The following is a 20,227-nucleotide window of genomic DNA, read 5'->3' as shown; positions in this document are numbered from 1 at the left end:
TTCTCTGATTGAAATGGAAACAATAGGAAAAAATAACGGTGTGCTTGTCAAATTTCTTGTTTTCTCAATGACACATGAGGTGAGGTAGAGAGAGGGCAGAGGGAAAAGGAGGAAGGCATGAAATCCAACAACTAAACAATTATTGAGCACCTTATATGCAAACTATTGCTCTGGACACTGGGACCAAAGGAGAAAACCCAGACAACAGTCTGCTCTCATGTCCCTAAATGGCAGGTCGGGAGATGGGGAGGAGACACATAAACAGTATAAAACATCAGGTGCGGTAAGTGCTAAGAATAAGCACGGGAAAGGAATAAACAGCAGCAGCAGGAAGGACTGCTTATGCAGTGGTCGGCAAACTCATCAGTCAACAGAGCCAAATATCAACAGTACAACGATTGAAATTTCTTTTGAGAGCTAAATGTTTTAAACTTAAACTATATAGGTAGGTACATTGTTATTAACTTAATTAGGGTACTCCTAAGGATTAGGAAGAGCCACACTCAAGGGGCCAAAGAGCCGCAGTTTGCCGACCACTGTCCTAGACACTCAGGAAAGGCTTCTCAGCTGACAGGGGAGCAGAAGCCTGAAGGAGTGAGGACGTGAGCCATGGGAATTTCTGCGGGCAGAAAGGACAGGAATGCTGAGCCACTTGCCCTCAGATACTTTAATATACTATGTCTCCTTAGAAAAATTATTTTCTCCTGCACAAGGACATTATAATTATCACAATGATAAATTGAACATTGATACATACAATACTCTTCTTTAATACTCTCTGTTTGCCCTGGATCCAGGATTCAATCATGAGCATGGTAAGTTTGGGACGCCTATTAGACATCCATGTAGATATATCAAGAAAATAGAACATGTGTCTGGAATTCAGAAATAGGTTGTATTTGTTGACATTTTGAAATGAGAAAGTGAACTAATTACTATAGAAATATGGTTGGACTGTGTATCCATTTGAGGTTGATGGTTATAACTTTAAAATGAAATCAGTAGGCCCAGTTGTGATTTTCTCTAGCAATATTCAGCTAAGGTAGTAGAAACACAGTGAAAGTAGACAGCTGGGTTTAACCTTGGTTAGGAAAGTAAGTTAGGGTGGACAGACACAAGGAAGGTGATGGGGTTTATAATGGAGTCATGGTAATGTTGGAGCGCCGACTCTATTCTAGATAAGAAGGGAAGCAAAGAGAGAAGGGGACAGATGTTCTAAAAGTCTATCACACAAAACCAAAATATTATTACTTAATAAATACTAAATACTTGTCTTTTTAATATTTGCTTCTGGGGGAAAGGCCTCCCTGTACCTTTCCTAAGAAAAAAATAGCAACAACCAGTCATTATCATTAACAAATATTTATCAAGTGTTTACTATGCAGAGACAACTGTGCCTGGTGAAAGGATACAAATAGTAAAACCCACCTCCTAGAGGCAGGACTAAAAGGGATCTGAGAAATCATTGCCCACTAGCCTCAGCGTACAAAGGTAGCAGCCCAGGTAAAATAACTTATCCAAAATCACGAAGCTTGTCACTGGCAGAGCCAAGATGAGAATCCAGGTCTCTGAACTTCTCTAGTCCAGCGTTATCTCACTCAGCCTCCAAAACAAGGACATTAGAAAATTTCTGGATGTACAAATTCACTTTGGGAGATGATACTTGGAGTGGGGAAGTTTCCTACTTTCCCCTTCAGAACTGGAATTTTCTGTGATAGGCATGTACTACTTTAATAATAAATATAGCCCGATTGGTGTTGCTCAGTGTGAACTTGGAGGTCACGGTTCAATTCCCGGTCAGGGCACATGCCCAGGTTGTGGGCTTGATCTCCAGTGTGAGGTGTGCAGGAGGAAGCTGATAAATGGTTCTCTCATCATTGATGTTTCTATCTCTCCTCTCCCTTCCTCTCTGAAATCAATAAAAATGTTTTTAAATAATAATAAACATAATAGAACAATTATAACAAAGTTAATTAAAGAAAAAGCAGACAAAATTTTGTGTGTGGCAACCATAACTGAACACCTTCAACTTTTTATCATCAGTTATTTTTTTAATCCTCATCCGACGACATGTATACAGTGGGGCCTTGACTTACAAGTTTAATTCGTTCCGAGACCGAGCTCGTTAAGGAGCTCGTTAACTCAAATTACTCTATCAACTCAATGCAAAAAATTGGCCGAGAGACAGCTGGTATCTCAAAAAACTCGTTAGTCGGGACACTCGTAAGTCAAGGCCCCACTGTATTGATTTTTTTAAAAATATATTTTTTCTTGATTTCAGAGAGGGAGAGATAGAAATATCAATGATGAAAGAATCATTGATCAGCTGCCTCCTGCATGCCCCACACTGGGGATCAAGCCCGAAACCTGGACATGTGCCCTGACAAGGAATCGAACTGTGACTGGGCTTGATTTTTGAGAGTAACATTGATCAGTTGCCTCCCATAGGCACCACGACAGAGATTACCAGCAACTTCTCGGTGTACGGAACACGGCTCCAACCAACTGACCCACCCAGCCAGGGCTATTATCAATTATTTTAAAACTCAAGGCATGTTACCATATTTGACAATGTAAAATACAACACTATTTAACAACTGTGTGTAAATGAAGCCATTGGTTGGATAATACCAAAATCGCTGTGAATCTTTTCCTTTCTTTTTTGTTTGTTAATCCTCACCTGAGGATATTTTTTACATTAATTTTTTTAGAGAGTGGGAGGGAGGGAGGAAGGAAAGGGGAAAAAGAGAAACACTGATGTGAGAAAGACACAATAATTGGTTGCCTCCCGCATGTACCCTGACTGGGGCCGAGGAATGAACCTGCAACCTAGGTATATGCCCTTGACCTGGAATCAAACCTGTGACCTTTTGGTCTGTGGGCCAACGCTCTGTCCACTGAGTCACATCAGACAGGGCTGTGAATCTTTTCTATACTCTCAGGATATAAATGCAAAAATTCCATTGCTATGGCACAAAAGCAAGGTAAATGGATTATTCTATTGTAAATCATATTCAAATGCTTGTCTTCCTTATTTCAAGGGCTTATCTTATAAGGTTTTCTACTCTCTATTTGGCTTACCATAAATTGCATCCCTAGGATCTATGAAAACAGTCTTTGCAACTTTGTTTTCCTTGGAAGGGCCTGTATGAAATGTCTTTTCCCTACGATTCACAAGATGTGGGAAAGGTTAGCCATTTATTAAGGTGGTAATTCTAGTGGATTAAAATTTTAAAGTAGCTTATTTCAGTTCCTTGGGATAATTTCTGACTTTGCCTCCAAGTAGAATCCCTAAAATAGACTAATGTGCACAGAAAGAAAACACCATCCAAACAGTAAGCACTTCACGGAAAAGAGGCTTGCTTATTGGTTTAACAAAAGGGGAAAGAAGAGAAGAGCACCCACTGCCCAGCTGCCTATTCTTCTCCCCTCCATGCCACTCCAAGTAACATGAGCAAGGCAGTCTGGCTTAGGATCTGCAGACAGGCAGGCACAGGATATGATGCTAAATTCTTTGTTCAATGATTTGACTGTGCTGGGCTCCCATTTTCTGGATTAGCTAGGCTTGTTCTGACTGCAAGTCATCTCAGTTTAACCTGGTGTCAAATGATCATTTAAACAAGTAAGGTTGTGACTGTAGTGGTTCTTATATCAACCAGTGGCTCTGCTCTTAAGGAGCAAGGGCTGGCAACCCAAGGCCAGCAGGCCAAATCGAAAATAAAAGTTGTGACAGAAACCGCTTGACCTGCAAAGCCTAAATGTTACTCTTTGCTAACCGGTCTTCTGAAACAGTATAGGATCGTACTGGACTCCATCGTGACCAGAAGAACTCCATCTTAGAGGCCGGACTATGGCTTTGGGCTTTCAGTAAAAGTCCGCAGTTAAAGGAACTTAACCACATTCTTAAAGGAAAGAATGTATGACGATGACATCCTTTCCAGAAACACGTTCTGCTAGAGTTGTTTTGTCCATTTAATGGTAACTGGAATATTTGTGCAAGCATTATTTTACAGGCCCTACGACCACCCTGGGATCAACCATGGCCTGACGACGATGGTAGGAGGGCGATGAACTGCATCCTCATTCCCAAGCCCTACACACCTGCCAAGGCCGCTCTACAAGACACCCACAAGGACCCCTTGGGGAGCTCGACTTCCCTCTTCTGGTTGACTCCCTTGTGCACAAGGTCTTTTTTCTTTTCTTTTGTTAATCCTCACCTGAGGATGTTTTCCATTGATGTCTTAATGGAGTGCGGAAGGCAAGGAGAGAGAAAGGGAGGGAGGTGAGAGAAGGCGCCCCAACTAGGGCCAGAAATCGAACCCGAGACCGTTCAGTGTGCCAGCTGACGCTCTAACACTGAATCACCCCGGCCAGGGCTGCACAAGTTCTTTCCAATAAACTCTGCTTGATCTTGTACTGAGTTCCCTGCTCACTTCTGTGACACTGAGATGGAGAACCTGGCATTCTAGGTCCCTAACACTTCCTTCCCTCGCCCACATAAAAGACCCTTCCTGCTGCACCTCTCCCCTTTCCCAGAGCTCGCCTCCCACCTGTTCTCAGTCACGGGCTTTGCTCCACGCGCTGCCTGCGGGTCCCCTGAACGAGCCATGCACTGGCTACTCTCCGCTGTGAATGCCGAGCCACCTCCGCTCAGGCATCTGCTCCTCCCAGCTAGTCTCCCCTCTACCGGACAGCATGACCTACACACACTGTAATGTTTAAGTCAACCTCTTTCCTAGTTCTTTAATGCCACAAGTTGTTTCTTCTGTTTCTGACTCCTATTCCTTAACCAGTGGGTGACATATAGTAAATGTCTGACACTTGTTGGTTCAATTCCTAAACAAATTCTTGCAGGGCATCAAATCGCTTGTGGCTCTGGAGTTACTTAGGCTGGAAATGTAACCTGGGGTGGCGAGGGCGACGGACGATTCAAACACCGCCTGTTCCGGAGAAGCGGCTCCCACGGGCGACCCCTCCCTTCTCGGAGTTCCTCTCGCCCAGTGACCGCCTCGTTAAATTGTGGCAGATTTGAGCCATAATCCCAGAGAGCAGAGAGCTCCAATTTCACCCCCATCTCTGCACGCATGTCTCCTATCTACGGGAGTGACTTCCTCCGGCTCCGAGCCTGCGCTTCAGACCGCCCGTCTGGGGAGACTCCGCGTCGCGGGGCCTGGCTCCAGGTGCACAGGCAGGCGGGTGCACAGGTGGGGTGCACAGGCGGGCGTGTGAAAAGGTGGGGTGGGGTACACAGGTGGCGGGACTCTAGGCCCAGTGCGTCCCCGGCCCCGAGCCGCACTCCCGACCTTCCCGGCTTCCGGCCTCCCTCATCCGCCAGTCCTCCCTGTCCACTTTTCCTCTTGCTCCCACCCAAACGACTCTCACCTCCGTCCCAGACTCCGCCCTGTGGAAGTCACTACACATCGCCCCGAATGCTCGGCGAACCAGGGACTCAACTTTCCCGCCACCAGCGCCATTTACGGCGGCGCCAGTCAGGCGCGTTGACCTGTTGACCCGGACGCGAACGTGCGCGCTGCGCCCGCCCTCGGCCGGGAGGAAGTGGGCATGCGCAGAAGGCGGGTGTGCGCAGAAGTGGGCATGCGCAGGAGGCGGGGCTGTACGTGCGCAAGAGAGCGTGGGGTCAGGGCGTCAGACACCATTGCGTGAGACACCATTGCGACGGAGACCGAGGCGCGGCGGGTGACTACTTTCTTAAACTTCATTTCGTTTTTACTAGGTAAAATTAACAGCGTGTACTTTTTATTATCTTTTACTACTAACAAACCATTTTCCGAGTAAACAGGCATTTTTGGTCTATTTTTGGGTTAAAAGCCTCCAGCTGGCTGCGTATGTGATTTGTAGTGAGTTCTGAGAAAAAAAAACGCTAAATTTAAAAGAACTTTAAAAATATAGCGGGCCTGCATATTTATCCAGTTCTTTTGGAGATAGAATTTTAGTACTATTGGTTACCAAGTGTTTTTTCGTTAAGATAGACATTAAGTAGATAGACACAGACGGATATGGAGTATTTCGTGCACGTGAGGCCTTGCGCCACGTTCTGGGAATACAACAGAGTAAGAGCCGTGCCTGAACGGAGTTTACAACCATTTGATTTACCGGAATGTGTTTTTACTTTACAACGGCTGTATCGGTTGTCTTATTCTTATATTTGCCGGCGTGTAATTAAAAAATAATGTTTAGGCCCTAGCCGGCTTGGCTCATGGCGCGGCCTGCGGGCTGAAAGGTCCGGGTTGGCTTCCGGCCTAGGGCGTGTACCTTGGCTGCAGGCTCCTCCCCGGCCCTGGCCCGGCGCATGCCGGAGGCAACCTTCCGTGTATTTCTCTCACTTGGGTATTTCTCTTTCCCTCTCTCTTCCACTTGCTCTAAAAATCAATGGGAAAATATCCTCGGGTGAGGATTTTAAAAAAAAAGTTTATAATAGTACTGATCGTTAACACAGTGCTTGGTATCTGCCAGGCAAGGGCCTAACTACTTTATGTATAATAACCCGTTGCGCCCCACACCTTATGAGGCAGGTACTTGTTATCCCCGTTTTATGAAGGAGGAAATGGGGTGCAACTTCGGCCCACATTACTCTGTTGACCAGATTGTAGTGAGTCAACGCATTAATGTGAAATGAATACGGACGGTTCCTCAAAATAAAACCACTTGGTTATGAAGGAAGGAGGTAACATCTAGAAAAATACAGGGCTGGCAAAAAAGTTTATAGTTGTGAGTACACAAAACAGTTTGTTCTTGTGCTATTATTTATTAATGAAGCTATTAACCTGCACGTCTTCCCTGTAGAACAACTGCAAACCTACTTTTGCCCACCTCTATGTATAGGATGAGGGAAGAGTCTTTTAAGAAGGCAGAGCCTGGGGCATGTTTAAATGCTGGTAGGCATAGAGACTTAAGGGTTAAAAACACCTTCTGGCCTTAGCCAGTTTGGCTCAGTGGATAGAACATCGGCCTGCAGACTGAAGGGTCCCGGTTCGATTCTGGTCAAGGGCACCTATTTCAGTTGCAGGCCCGATCCCCAGTAGGGGGCATGCAGGAGGCAGCCAATCAGTGATTCTCATCATTGATATTTCTGTCTCTCCCTTTCCCTTCCTCTCTCAAGTCAATAAGAATATATTAAAAAACAAACAAACACCATCTGAGCAGCATACTTGGAGTCGGGATCTGAAAAGAAAGGAGGGTATAGGTATAAAAATCAGCTTTAGATAGGGGAGGGTGTCTTGTCCACCCACTAGCAGAGACAAGGAGTCAAGAATAGCTGCAGCCCTAGCTGGTTTGGCTTAGAGGATAGAGTGTCCGCCTGCGGACTGAAAGGTCCAGGTTCAGTTCCAGTCAAGGGCACATGTCTGGGTTGTGGGCTCCATCCCCAGTGAGGGGCATGCAGGAGGCAGCCAGTCAATGATTCTCTCTCATCATTGATGTTTCCCTCTTCCTTCCTCTCTGAAATCAACAAAAAATATATTTTAAAAAAAGAAAAAGAAGCCCTGGCTGGAATGGCTCAGTGGACAGAGCATCGACCTGTGAACTGAAGGGTCCTGGGTTCAATTCCAGTCACGGGCACATGCCCAGATTTCCGGCTCGATCCCCCCGTGGGGGCGTGCAGGAGGCAGCCAATGATTCTCTCTCACCATTGATGTTTCTCTCTCTCTTCCTCTCCCTTCCTCTCTGAAATCTATAAAAAGATATTTTTAAAAAAGAAAAAGAATGGGTGCAGATGCAGTTAAGTTTGGGGGTAGGTAGCTCAGAAAGGCTGAGGAGGTTTTAATCTGAGGGCTTACGTTTCTTTCTCTGAAGAAGAAAGCAAGATCGTAGAAATCCAAGACTTAAGTTAAAGTCAAGTAATCTATACGAATGCTACCCATCTATAGGCTCTGCTAAAAATTTTCCTTAAAAATGGTTCTTGATCCATTCTAGTACATGGAACAGTGGGTTTCATAAAACTATAGAGCAGTGGTTCTCAACCTTCTGGCCCTTTACAGTTCCTCATGTTGTGACCCAACCATAAAATTATTTTCGTTGCTACTTCATAACTGTAATGTTGCTACTGCTATGAATCGTAATGTAAATATCTGATATGCAAGATGGTCTTAGGCAACCCCTGTGAAAGGGTCGTTTGACCGCCAAAGGGGTCGCGACCCACAGGTTGAGAACCGCTGCTATAGAGTATGGTAGTAATTATTTTAATTAAGGATATTTTCCTGCAGCACTCATTGTCTGTAATCACATTTAATACTTAGCATATATTAGCACTCTTTTTCTCATTGCACAGAGCTTTTTTCCCCCTGAGTTACAGTCTTCTTGAATTCCAAGATGAATTTTCTGAACTCACCTTGGACTTTGATGTCAAATGCAGCTAGAATTTTCAACCTGGTTCTGTTACTTATCACCATGGTACATGTTACTTTATCACCCTGGACCTTAGTTAACAAAGTGCTGTAATGGCTAAATGAAAAAATGTACTTAAAACAGCTAGCACAACACCTAGCACAAAATATGGATACCCTTTCTAATTTCCTTTATTTCTTAGATCATCACTTAACATAGTGCCAAAGATTCAGTATCTACTCAGTATATATCTCCTGTTTACTATAATGGCAGTGATTGGGGCCAGATTAAGAGATGAGCCCATCAGGTAGTTATCCAGGGTAGCTAACCATAAAGGGTGCTGAAACTTCTCTACATACTAAAATATTCTGAGAATATGAGATGGGGAAAAAACTGTTTATTGCAATTCCTTCCGAGGAGAATATGGTTAGGAAGGAAAAGCCCTTGGAAAGGGGGGGAAAGGTCAGTGGATTGTGATGGAAGGCAGAGTGGACAAGCTGGCACAGTCCCACCATCAGCACTCACCTACTCTTCCTTCTCCCCACTCACTCCCACACATAGAAGCAGTATTCTGAATCTAAAGAAAAAAATTTTAAATGTGCCAAATTGTATTATTTGCTCCCCCAAGCAAGTCCATAAATGTTAATCCAATTCTGATGGTATTGAGATGGTGATGGCTTAAGAGCTAAAATCCTTTTAGAACTGGGTAGGGTCCTTCCTGGATTTCCTGTCTTAGAAAAGTGAAGTCTTTTTTTGTTTGTTTGTTTTTGATATAAGGTGTCAGTTGTTTGTATAGTAAACAAAGTCATGCCTCTACTGCCCATTATAAAATATTTGGGTTTCCTGAGCTGAAGTTTCCCCTGGGGTAATGCCACCCACTTCACCTGCAAGCGTTCCCTTACCCTTTTCCCATTGCCCTGTGGTTGCAGGGACTCCAGTAACCAGTGCAAGGAAATACTGATGTTCTGGATGTTGCTATTGCTATGAGTAAGGCTAACTTGTCCACTTGCAGGCTCTTTACAGTTCTTGATAACCCACACTAAACAGTCTATAACAGGATAAATTAAACATTTTGCGTGAACAAAGCAGAAGCTCCAAGAAGCATAGACGTGACTATAATTGAGACAGACAGGAAGACTTTTTTTTTTAAATTGTGGCAAAATAGATGTACGTGCCTCTCATTCTGACCTAAAAACTTTTTATGCCTTGTTAAAATTTCTTGATAATGGTTTGGATCTAAATTTTATGATTTGAACTAGAAATTTAAAGCTGGTAACAATAATGTCCTTCTGGGATTCTAAAAGGCAAGAATTTAAACTAGTAGCATCGGCCATTACTAGCAGAACAAACTTTTCTGTCATGAAAAAGCTTTATGTAGAGATAACTATTTTTCACCCATCTATTCTTTTAAAAGCCTAGGGAATAGCATGAGCTTATGAAATATGTCTTGTGGGCAATACTAATGTTGCTCATTATATAAATTAGAGTATTTTTGGTTGCAAATCACAAAACATCCAGCTCTTACTGATTTAAGTAATAAATGGAATTTATTGGGTCAGACAGCTGGAAGTTCAGAGGTAAGACAGCTTAAAGGTTAGTTTAATTGAGAGGATCAATTACACAGGTACCTAGTTTCTTTTTTCTCTAGACAGCTTCTTATTTTTTACTGTTCCCCTCATGGGACTATGTGTCCATACTTGAAACATTAAACAATCCAGGAATAACTGGGCTGGTTAGCTGAAGCCTGAGCCACATTCTCAACCTTAGGCACAGGGGTTGATGTGTGTTTTTTCAAAGGTTATAGGCTTTGTGGAAAGGAGTGGATAACAGGAAATGACAGTGAGAACAACAAAATAAGAGTAGTTGGGGGAAGTAGGGTAGATGTTGGGGAGGCAACCTCTACTTCATTATATCCTCCACAATGAGGATCCATATATGCAAAGCCACATATCTAAGTCACCCTCCTCTTCCATGCCATGCACTTCTATACAAAGTAAATCTTTCCTCACATATAAAGAATCAGTCTCTTAGGAAGCAGGCTTTACAATTGAATAGCTGCTCTGTACTAAATGAGTTTCTCAGTCCTCACCCTGTTCCTAATGAAGATTATGTGCTGGTGGAACTAGGCCAGTCCTTAGGCACACCTGTTTCCATGGGCCATCTTGCACAACATGGTTTTGAAAGTGTTAATGCTCTAGAGCAGTGGTTGGCAAATTGCGGCTCGCGAGCCACATGCGGCTCTTTGGCCCCTTGAGTGCGGCTCTTCCACAAAATACCGACTTCTGCGCTTGGGCCACGAAGTTTCAATCGCACTGTACGTGCACACCCACACGTATTTTGTGGAAGAGCCACACTCAAGGGGCCAAAGAGCCGCATGTGGCTCACGACCATGGCTCTAGAGACATCACTTCTCTTTTAAAAGAATGTATGAGGCACTCATAAATTGCTGGTAGAAATGCAAACATGTTCAGTCATTTTGGAGGGGAATTTGGCAATCTCTAACAAAACTTTACATTTATTAACTTTTTGATACATCAATCCTACTTCTAGGAATTAATCCTAAATCATGCCTCCAATTCCACTCTTAGGTATATGCACATGAGATCCATTTAAATGGGTTTTAAATGTGTTCCTGGGTGTGCCTCTAACTTCCATGAGATAGTAGCCTCCGTTTCTTCCTCTGTGAAGTGGGGAAATTGGAGTATATAATAGCTTCCGCTTGAGAGTCAGTTATATTCCAGATTCTATGGTTATTGTTCTATGTATATGATTTCCAACTCTTCCCTGCAAGGTATTTACCCTCCTCTTATAGGGAGTACTTTGAGGACCTGAGAGGTTTAGTGATTATGCAGTCCTCTAGCTTGTAAGTATCCAGGTCTATCTGACTGTAAATTCTTCAGTCTTCCTAACACATTAGTTGCTTCCAGAAGATGCAAAGATCTAAGGTCTTTTACAACTATAGATTCTGTGATTCTTAACTCTTTTTTAAAAATTAAATGTATTGGGTTAACATGGGTTAATAACATTATATACATTTTAGGTGTACAATTTTATAATCTATCATCTGTATGTTCTGTTGTGTGCTCACCCCCCAAAGTCTAGTCTCCTTCTGTTACCATATATTTGACCCCTTGTGATTTTTTTTTTACTTTTAAGCAAGAAGAGAGTCCTCTTTCCGTGCCTAGCACAGCCATGGCTCGTGGTCCCAAGAAGCACCTGAAGCGTGTAGCAGCTCCAAAGCATTGGATGCTGGATAAACTGACCGGGGTATTTGCTCCTCGTCCATCTACCGGTCCCCACAAGCTGAGAGAATGTCTCCCTCTCATCATTTTCCTAAGAAACAGACTTAAGTATGCCCTAACAGGAGATGAAGTAAAGAAGATCTGCATGCAGCGGTTCATTAAGATCGATGGCAAGGTCCGAACCGATACAACCTACCCTGCTGGCTTTATGGATGTCATCAGCATTGATAAGACAGGAGAGAATTTCCGTCTGGTCTATGACACCAAGGGTCGCTTTGCTGTTCATCGTATAACACCTGAGGAGGCCAAGTACAAGCTGTGCAAAGTGCGGAAGATCTTTGTGGGCACCAAGGGAATCCCTCATCTGGTGACCCATGATGCTCGTACCATCCGCTACCCTGATCCCCTCATCAAGGTGAACGACACCATTCAGATTGATTTGGAATCTGGCAAAATTACCGATTTCATCAAGTTTGACACAGGTAACCTGTGTATGATCACCGGAGGTGCCAACCTGGGAAGAATTGGTGTGATCACCAACAGAGAGAAACATCCTGGTTCTTTTGACGTAGTTCATGTCAAAGATACCACTGGAAATAGCTTTGCCACCCGGCTCTCCAATATTTTTGTTATCGGCAAAGGCAACAAACCATGGATTTCCCTTCCCCGTGGAAAGGGTAGTCGCCTCACCATTGCTGAAGAGAGAGACAAGAGACTGGCGGGGGGGGGGGGGGGGGGGGGGGGGGGGATGGACACTCCCGCTAAGATGCTAATAATTCCTAACCTAAATTTCATTCCCTTTTCCTGTGGGGCTTAACAGCTAAATGAGTATGACAGTCCTTTACCCTATAGTCATTCTCACTTCAACCTCTTCCTTTTTTTAGATACCCGAGTTAGTTCATTGTACTTTTCAGTTTGTAACCAGCTATTTGCTCCTGAAAAGCTCTTATTTCATTTATCTGTTTATTCCCTTTAAGTCACATTTCTTACTTCCTATCTCATAGCTTCATGGGCAATTACTCTGATGTATTTTCAACTTACATTTGAATTTATAGGTTTCTAGCAAAATAAGTAGTTTTGTTTTGACTTTATGTAATTGTAATTAAAATGCAAATAAAGATTTTCGTTAAAGGTAATGTATTAATATTGGTTTATGAAATGTAGCAAATACACCATACCACTGTAGGATGTTCAGTAATTAGTGAAACTGATGCCAGGTACATGACAGCTCTGTACTATCTTAATTTTTCTGTAAATGTAAAATTACTTTAAAAAATAAAGCCTATTAAAAAATGTATGTGTTCAAGGATGTTCATGGATAAAAAGATGCTATTTAAACTGGTAATTTAATGTATTTTATCACCTTTTATATTCAAACTAAAATGAGGGGTAAAGTGTGACAAATACCTCAATATATACATTATTATTTTTTAAAATTCCAATAACATTAAAAGACTAAAATATTCTATATAAATTATAAGTTCTCATAATCTATATATTTTTTAACTACTGAGGGGCAAAGGAATATTTTTTGCCTTGTTTAAATAAAATATCACTGAATTAGGAAGCTCATTTCCCCCCACTTTAGACTCAAAATTATTTTGTTCCTGGTAGTCTCCACAAGCCTCCTGTCAAGTTGAAATATCTAACTTCATTTTTTTATCTTAGCATTTGTAAGGTATAAATAATAGATGAATGCAGGAATTCTGGGGATAGCTGAATAGCTTATGCTCAGTACTAACCTCTTTTTAGATGTCAGTTGCCCTAACCGGTTTGCCTCAGTGGAGAGCATCGGCCTGCGGACTGAAAGGTCCCAGGTTCCATTCCAGTCAAGGGCATGTACCTTCGTTGCGGGCACATCCCCGGTAGGAGGTGTGCAGGAGGCAGCTGATTGATGTTTCTAACTCTCCCTCTCCCTCTCTGTAAAAAAATCAATAAAATATATTTTAAAAAGAAAAAGAAAAGCATAGGAAAACATCAAGTCAAATTAGGGTTTCAGGCTTCTCTCTGCCTCTGATAACCACCGCTGGCTCTGCCTCCTCTCTGGGAACGTGGAAGTAAATGGGATGGATAAAGTCCCCTCATCCCATCTCCTCCCCGCCCCCCCCCTCCCCGCTTTCCCTGGCTCTTCTGTCTCATCTACCTTCACAGCTCTAAGTTAAAAGGAACCTGAGTGGTACCATGATCAGGTCCTTCCCCAAAGCAGGAATTCCTTTTAAAGCACTTAAGCACTGCCTGACAGTCTGCTTAAGCACCATCGGTGTCAGAAAAATTGCTAGGGCACCCCTCTCCCTTTCATTTTATTATGTGAAAACAGGCAGAACAAAAGTGAGTAGGGTAATTCCCCATCCTATCCCCGTCTCTTCCTGTGGCAACCATTGTCAAGGTTCTACGTATTGTTTTAAGAGGGTTTTGTACACGTATTCATATATGTGTAGCAGTCTTCCTTCAACCAGCACCAAATGTGTGTGTGTATGTGTGTGTGTGTGTGTTTAAAATACAAATGATAACATAATTCTATGTTAAATGCCATTCTGAGCACTCCCTATGACAGATAATAGTACCTGCATTTGAACTGGAATTTCTGTGGATTTCAAATGGTTAAGTCCTTGTTTTGGCTTCTAGAACATCACAGAATGAGTTGGACTCGTTCTTTTATTTTTTATTTGTTTTAGAGAGAAAGGAAGGGAGAGGGAAAGAGAAACATAGATGTGAGAGCAAAACTGCACCCCCACACCCACTGAGGATTGAGCAAGCAACCTGGGCATGTGCCCCAGCCTGGAATCAACTGGCAGCCTTTTGGTGCACTGAGTGAGCCACACTGTCCAGGGCAACTCTTCTGTGAAATGATGGTTCTGCAAGAATTCCACAACTGTCTTCCCCAACTTGTCCCAGCCTTCTGTCTCCCCCATCACCCATCCTTCACACAATTCATTTCTGGCCAAAATGTTTTGAGCTCCTTTATTTCTCCTGTGGCATTGTAGAATTAAAATAATTATACATGTTTCTTTTTTAAAAAAAATATTTTTACTGATTTCAGAGAGGAAGGGAGAGAGAGAGAAATAGAAACATCAATGATGAGAATAATTGATCGGCTGCCTCCTGCATCCCCCCCACCCCCCAAACCGAGCATGTGCCCTTGACCAGAATCAAACCTGGGACCCTTCAGTCCACAGGCCAGTGCTCTATCCACTGAGCCAAACTGGCCAGGGCTATACATGTTTCTTGCCAAATAAAAATGTTAAGAGTAATAAGCTTGCTTTGAGTTAAAGAAAACAAGCTAATGACTTTTGGTGAAAGGTTTATTTGGTTGTTCTTGCTATTAGAGCCTTATCATGCCATTATCTGGCATACATGGTGCTATTACAGCATTGGGCTATAGACTGTTAGTTTCTAAAGACTACTATCTTGGTTATCTGAATTTGTTCTTGTTAATATTCACCCAAGGATATTTTTTCCATTGATTTTTAAAGAGAGTAGAAGGGAGGAATGGGGAGAGAGAGAGAGAGGAGAGGAGAGGAGGGGGAGAGAGGGAGAGAAACATGGATGTGAGAGAGACATATCAATTGCTGCCTCCTACGTGTGCCTCGAACAGGGCCAGGCAACAAACCCTCAACCAAGGTATGTGTCCTTGACCAGAAGTCGAACCAGCGACCCTTCGGTGTGAGGTCTGACACACTACCACTGAACACACCGACCAGGTCAGTTATCTGAATTTCACTTGCATAAATTAAAAAATCAGATATTTTTTTTTTTTTTTTTTTTTTTTTTTTTTTGCAGCTGGAAATGTAAACTTTAAAAATCAAGATAACTTTTTAAAAAATTTGTAGAGTATGTCTCCTAACATGGAAAAAATGTTTAAATACATTATATTGTGTAGCATGTTTATAGATACAATCAAATTTACTTAGTGAAATGAAAAATAAATGGGTTAGGCCCTGGACAGTTAGTTGGTTAGAGTGTTGTCCCAATACCCCAAAGTTGCAAGTTTGATCCCCAATCAGGGCACTTACCAGAAACAACCAATGAATGAATCCATGAGTGGAACAACAGCGTGATGTTTCTCTCTCCCCCTTCCTCTCTCTCTAAAATCAATAAGTACAATTTTTAAAAAAGATAAACTGGCCCGGCTAGTGTGGCTCAGTGATTGAGCATCAACCTATGAACCAGGAAGTCCCAGTTTGATTCCTGGCCAGGGCACATGCCCCGGTTGCAGGCTTGATCTTCAGTAAGGGTCGTGTAGGAGACAGTAGATTGATGATTTTCATCATTGATGTTTCTCTCTCCCTGTCTCTTCCTCTCTGAAATCAATAAAACATATACAAAACATACAAACAAAAAATATATATTTACTAGTGGCCTGGTGCACGAAATTTGTGCATGGGGGGGGCGGTGTCCCTCAGCCTGGCCTGTACCCTCTCCAATCTGGAACCCCTCAGGGGATGTCTGACTGCAGGACATGAAATTCGTGCATGGGGGGGTGTCCCTCAGCCCAGCCTGCACCCTCTCCAATTAGGGATCGGGCCTAAACCGGCAGTCAGACATCCCTCTAGCAATCCAGAACTGCTGGCTCCTAACTGCTCACCTGCTTTCCTGCCTGATCACCCCCAACTGCCCCCCCTGCCAGCCTTCTCGCTCCCAACTGCCCCCCTTGTCAGCCTGATTGCCCTTAACTGCCCCCCCTGCCGGCCTGATCACCCCCAACTGCCCTCACCTCCTGGCCTTATCACCCCTAACCGCCTCCGTCTCGGCCCTGCCACCATGACTTTGTCCGGAAGGATGTCCTGAAGGTCTCCAGAAAGGTCCCCTGGTCTAAGTAGCATATTACCCTTTTATTAGTATAGAATAGAGGCCTGGTGCATGGGTGGGAGCCGGCTAGTCTGCCTTGAAGGGGGTCCCGGATCAGGGTGGGGGTTCCTTTGGGGGGTGAGGCCGGCCTGGGCAAGGGGCTGAGGACCGTTTGGGGGTGGTTTGCAGGCCAGCCAAGCCCCAGGCTTTGTCCGGAAGGTCTCCAGAAGGTCTCCTGGTCTAATTAGCATATTACTCTTTTATTAGTATAGATACTTTATAGCCCAGCAGATGTGGCTCAGTGGTTGATCACTGACCCATGAACCAAGAGGTCACTGGTTCGATTACTGGTCAGGGCACATGGCTGGGTTGCAGGCTCTATCCCCAGTAGGAGGTGTGCAGAAGGCAGTCGATCAATGATGTTTCTCTCATTGATGTTTCTATCTCTCTATCCCTCTCTCTTCCTCTCTCTCTAAAAATCAATAAAAACACATTTAAAAAATAAAAAAAGATAAACTGAGGCATATTAAAAATGTTGCCCTGGCCGGTGTGGTTCAATGGTATAGCGTTGGACCTCACACCAAAAGGTTTTGGGTTTGATTCCCGGTTAAGGGCATGTGCCTGGTTTGCAGGTTCTTTCCCCAGCCCCAATAGGAGTGTGTGCAGGAGGCAACCAAATGATGAAATCCTCAGGTGAGGATTAACAACAACAAAAAAGTAAAGAGTTTATTTTATAAAAATAAATAAATAGATTCAACTGAAAGGCAATTAAAATCCCCAGCTATTTAAATCTCTAGTAACCAGAAATCAGTTAACGATAATAATTGGTCTTCCTTCCTCAGAATTATGAAAATGGAGACACTACAGGATCTAAATTTATGAAAGATTTTGTGCTTCAACATAAAGGTCAACATACAGGATTGCAGGAGATATTTCAGGAAGGGAAGACTTTCCCAAAGTTTTAAAATGTATGTGCAAAAATTAAAAACATTGGATCTGGGTGAGAAGACTTCGTTCTGTTTGTGTCCCAGACTTTCCTCTTACAAAAAAAAGAAAAAAGAAAAAAGAAAAGTATTGATTAATTTTAGAGAGAGAGGAAGGAGGGGGAGAGAGAGAGAGAGAAACACTGATTTGTTCTTCCACTTATTTATACATTCATTGGTTGCTTCTTGTATGTGCACTGCACAGGGATCGAACCAACAACCTTGGTGTATTGGAATGATGCTCTAACCAGCTGAACTACCCAGCCAGGGCAAGATTTGCCTCTTGTTAGTTGTTTATCTGTTTATTTGTTTGCAGTTTCCTCACAAGGCCATCATCTTCTTCATCATCATCATTAATAACTAGAATTTAGCCCAGCCTGAGGAGTGGCTCAGTTGATTGGGCGACATCCTATGCACTAAAAGGTTGTGAGTTCAGTTCCTGGTCAGGGCACATGGCTGGGTTTTGGGTTGGAGCCTATGGAAGGCAAACCGATAGATATTTCTCCCTTCTTCCTTCTCTCTGTCCTCCGATGAGGGTGAAAAAACAAACAAAAAACCTAGAATTTAGTGGCTATTTCCTATGCAAGTGCCTTACACAGATGATCTATGACATAGATTCTATGTAATCAACAATGAGGGTCATGCTCTTATTGACCCTGCGTTACCGGTGAGCAACAGGCTCAGAGGAGTTCCTGAGTCTGCCCATGTCCTCACAGCCACAAGGGGGGTTGTTGGAATCCACAGCAAACAGCTGAGTCCTCCCTCCCCCAACTCAGCTGACAGCTGAATTTGGGGGTAAATTTTTAAAATATATATATTTTATTGATTTTTTTACAGAGAGGAAGGGAAAGGGATAGAGAGTTAGAAACATCGATCAGCTGCCTCCTGCACACCTCCCACTGGGGATGTGCCCACAACCAAGGTACATGCCCTTGACCAGAATCGAACCCAGGACCCTTCAGTCCGCAGGCCGACGCTCTATCCACTGAGCCAAACCGGTCAGGGCATGGGGGGTAAATTTTTTAAAAGTTTATCTTTATTGTTGAAAGTATTATAGATGTCCCATTCTCCCCCCACCCCCACCCCTGCCCCAGGGGTCATTTAAAAAAATTAATCATCACCCTAGGATAGTTTTCCATTGATTCTTGGAGAGAGTGGAAGGGAGGAGGGAAACATCGATGTCAGACACATTGATTGGTTGCCTCCCACATGTGACCTGACCTGGACGGGGAATCCAGCCTACAACCAAGGTACATGCCCTTGACCGGAATTGAACCAGGACCCTTCAGTCCGCAGGCGATGCTCTATTCACTGAGCCAAATCGGTTAGGACTGGGGGGCATTTTTTTACATCACTTTCTTGGATTTCCTTCATTCTATTCTATAGATTTTTTTTTTTGCAAGACACTCAGATTTCCTCCAAAACCTGGCTGGCTTTTGGTTTGCACATGTGAAACCCCACGTTTTCTCACCTGGCATTCCATGCCTTTTACAATATGCTTCGATTCATCTTTCTAGACGTTCCTCACCGAGACTTACCCACGGCGCTCTCCCGAGCTGTGATATTTCTACTTCTGTTCCTGCCTCTGACCCGAGGGCCTGTCTCGGGTGCCACCCTTTTGAGGAGCCAGGTTATTCCAGTCTGAAGGGATCCCTCCCTCCTCACTTGGAAATGCTACGGCATGGGCTGCACAACTCATATGATTTCCCTAGGTACACCATCATGGACAGTTATTTGTGTACGCAAACTATCTCCTTCGATATGCTGTAAGACCACAGATAACAGCACACAGCTGTCTCCACAGCTGGCTTTTTGCAGAAGTGGGAGGTGGCATTTGGAGCCCGGTGGGGGAGGAATTGCTAGCAGGCCAGCTTGAGGCTCAGGTGAGTGGCCTTGGGAGCTAGACTATTAATTACCAGGTCTTCTGTATCTACTTTGTTTTATCAACAAAAGGAAGCTTTGTTTTATCAGGCCATAGGGATGTAGTAGAAACTTCCTTCCAGTCAAAGCCAGTGCCTTGGGCCCACTGCACTGCAAATTCACCTGGTAAATATTTTTTAAAATCTGAGCTCTCCTATGTCCCTGGGCAATTATTCACTGGAATCTCTTTCAGGCTGTCCTGAAACCAGAATTTGACCCTGTGTTTTTCGCTTGAGTGGATTATGACAGGAAGTTAATAATGACACCCTGAAATGAAAACTACCTTTGCATTTTTCTTTTGCAGTACCCTCAGAACGCTGACATTTAAATTGCTGTGAGGTACCAATTAAGAGCGAAAGCCTCTTTAGGACAGGGGTTCAAAGTCCTTTAACAAGCATAACAGGCATCAACAACCATTCCTTGATAGTGGCCTGACAGTCAGACAACACTGCCTCCTGGTGTCTAATGCAGACACTGTCTAATGAGCATGGACATGAAGCCAGAGGAGGCTTTAGAGTAGGCAAGAGTGTGTACAGTACTTACTGGAAAGCATACATCTTACGGATGTAAAAGTTTAATCACAAAATGATCCCAAACAAGGAACTTTGAGCTTTTCATGCCCATGATTCCAAGCCTACAAACTCTCCTGCTTTCCTGAGCCCAGTAGGTAGGTGTGAGACCACAGAAGCTGTGGCCAAGACACTTACAAAGGTACTTGCTTTCCTCACTTTCTAAAATGGCATGGGAGCCGGCCGTGCATTTCATAGATTTTGCTACTTTTCTCCCTATTTGCTTCTTTTCTCCCTATTTTCTGTGTATGCTCCTTGTTCTTGGTGCCATCTTGTGCCCTATAGCTTGCCGGGAAGAGGACAAGCGTTTTGGCCATGGTAGTCTGGAACCATCTCTGCCTCCCAACCCCAGCATCTGGGACTAGACTATATGTCTTTTTAT

General features: G+C 43.5%; 2 protein-coding genes across 3 annotated transcripts in view; one reads left to right on the top strand and one right to left on the bottom strand.

Moving 5' to 3' along the window:
* XRCC2 (X-ray repair complementing defective repair in Chinese hamster cells 2) overlaps nucleotides 1-5,563 on the bottom strand; it is a 35,762-nt gene extending 30,199 nt beyond the window's left edge. Inside the window, exon 1 of the mRNA XM_005880063.2 lies at nucleotides 5,383-5,563. Coding sequence (XP_005880125.1) covers nucleotides 5,383-5,421 — 39 coding nt within the window. The 5' untranslated portion in view covers nucleotides 5,422-5,563. The remainder of the gene's footprint in view (nucleotides 1-5,382) is intronic.
* Nucleotides 5,564-5,612: 49 nt separating this feature from the next.
* LOC102245180 (40S ribosomal protein S4-like) lies at nucleotides 5,613-12,614 on the top strand. Of its 2 annotated transcripts, none has more exons than XM_005880061.2 (2): nucleotides 5,613-5,734; nucleotides 11,500-12,611. In XM_005880061.2, exon 2 carries the CDS (start codon nucleotides 11,536-11,538, stop codon nucleotides 12,400-12,402), a length of 867 nt encoding a protein of 288 aa, XP_005880123.1. In that variant the 5' UTR covers nucleotides 5,613-5,734; nucleotides 11,500-11,535; the 3' UTR covers nucleotides 12,403-12,611. The 2 variants fall into 2 exon arrangements, with proteins under 2 accessions (XP_005880123.1, XP_005880124.1); XM_005880062.2 differs by having other exon boundaries at nucleotides 5,626-5,734; nucleotides 11,504-12,614.
* Nucleotides 12,615-20,227: the final 7,613 nt, after the last annotated feature.

Source organism: Myotis brandtii, unplaced genomic scaffold (assembly GCF_000412655.1).
Source record: "Myotis brandtii unplaced genomic scaffold, ASM41265v1 scaffold624, whole genome shotgun sequence".
Lineage (NCBI taxonomy): Eukaryota > Metazoa > Chordata > Mammalia > Chiroptera > Vespertilionidae > Myotis > Myotis brandtii.
Note: the sequence above shows the minus strand (reverse complement) of the source record. Positions and strands in the feature narration are given on the sequence as shown.

Excerpts from the sequence above, each read along its gene's own strand:
- LOC102245180 (XM_005880062.2), top strand. The coding sequence starts at position 11,536 with ATGGCTCGTGGTCCCAAGAAGCACCTGAAGCGTGTAGCAGCTCCAAAG.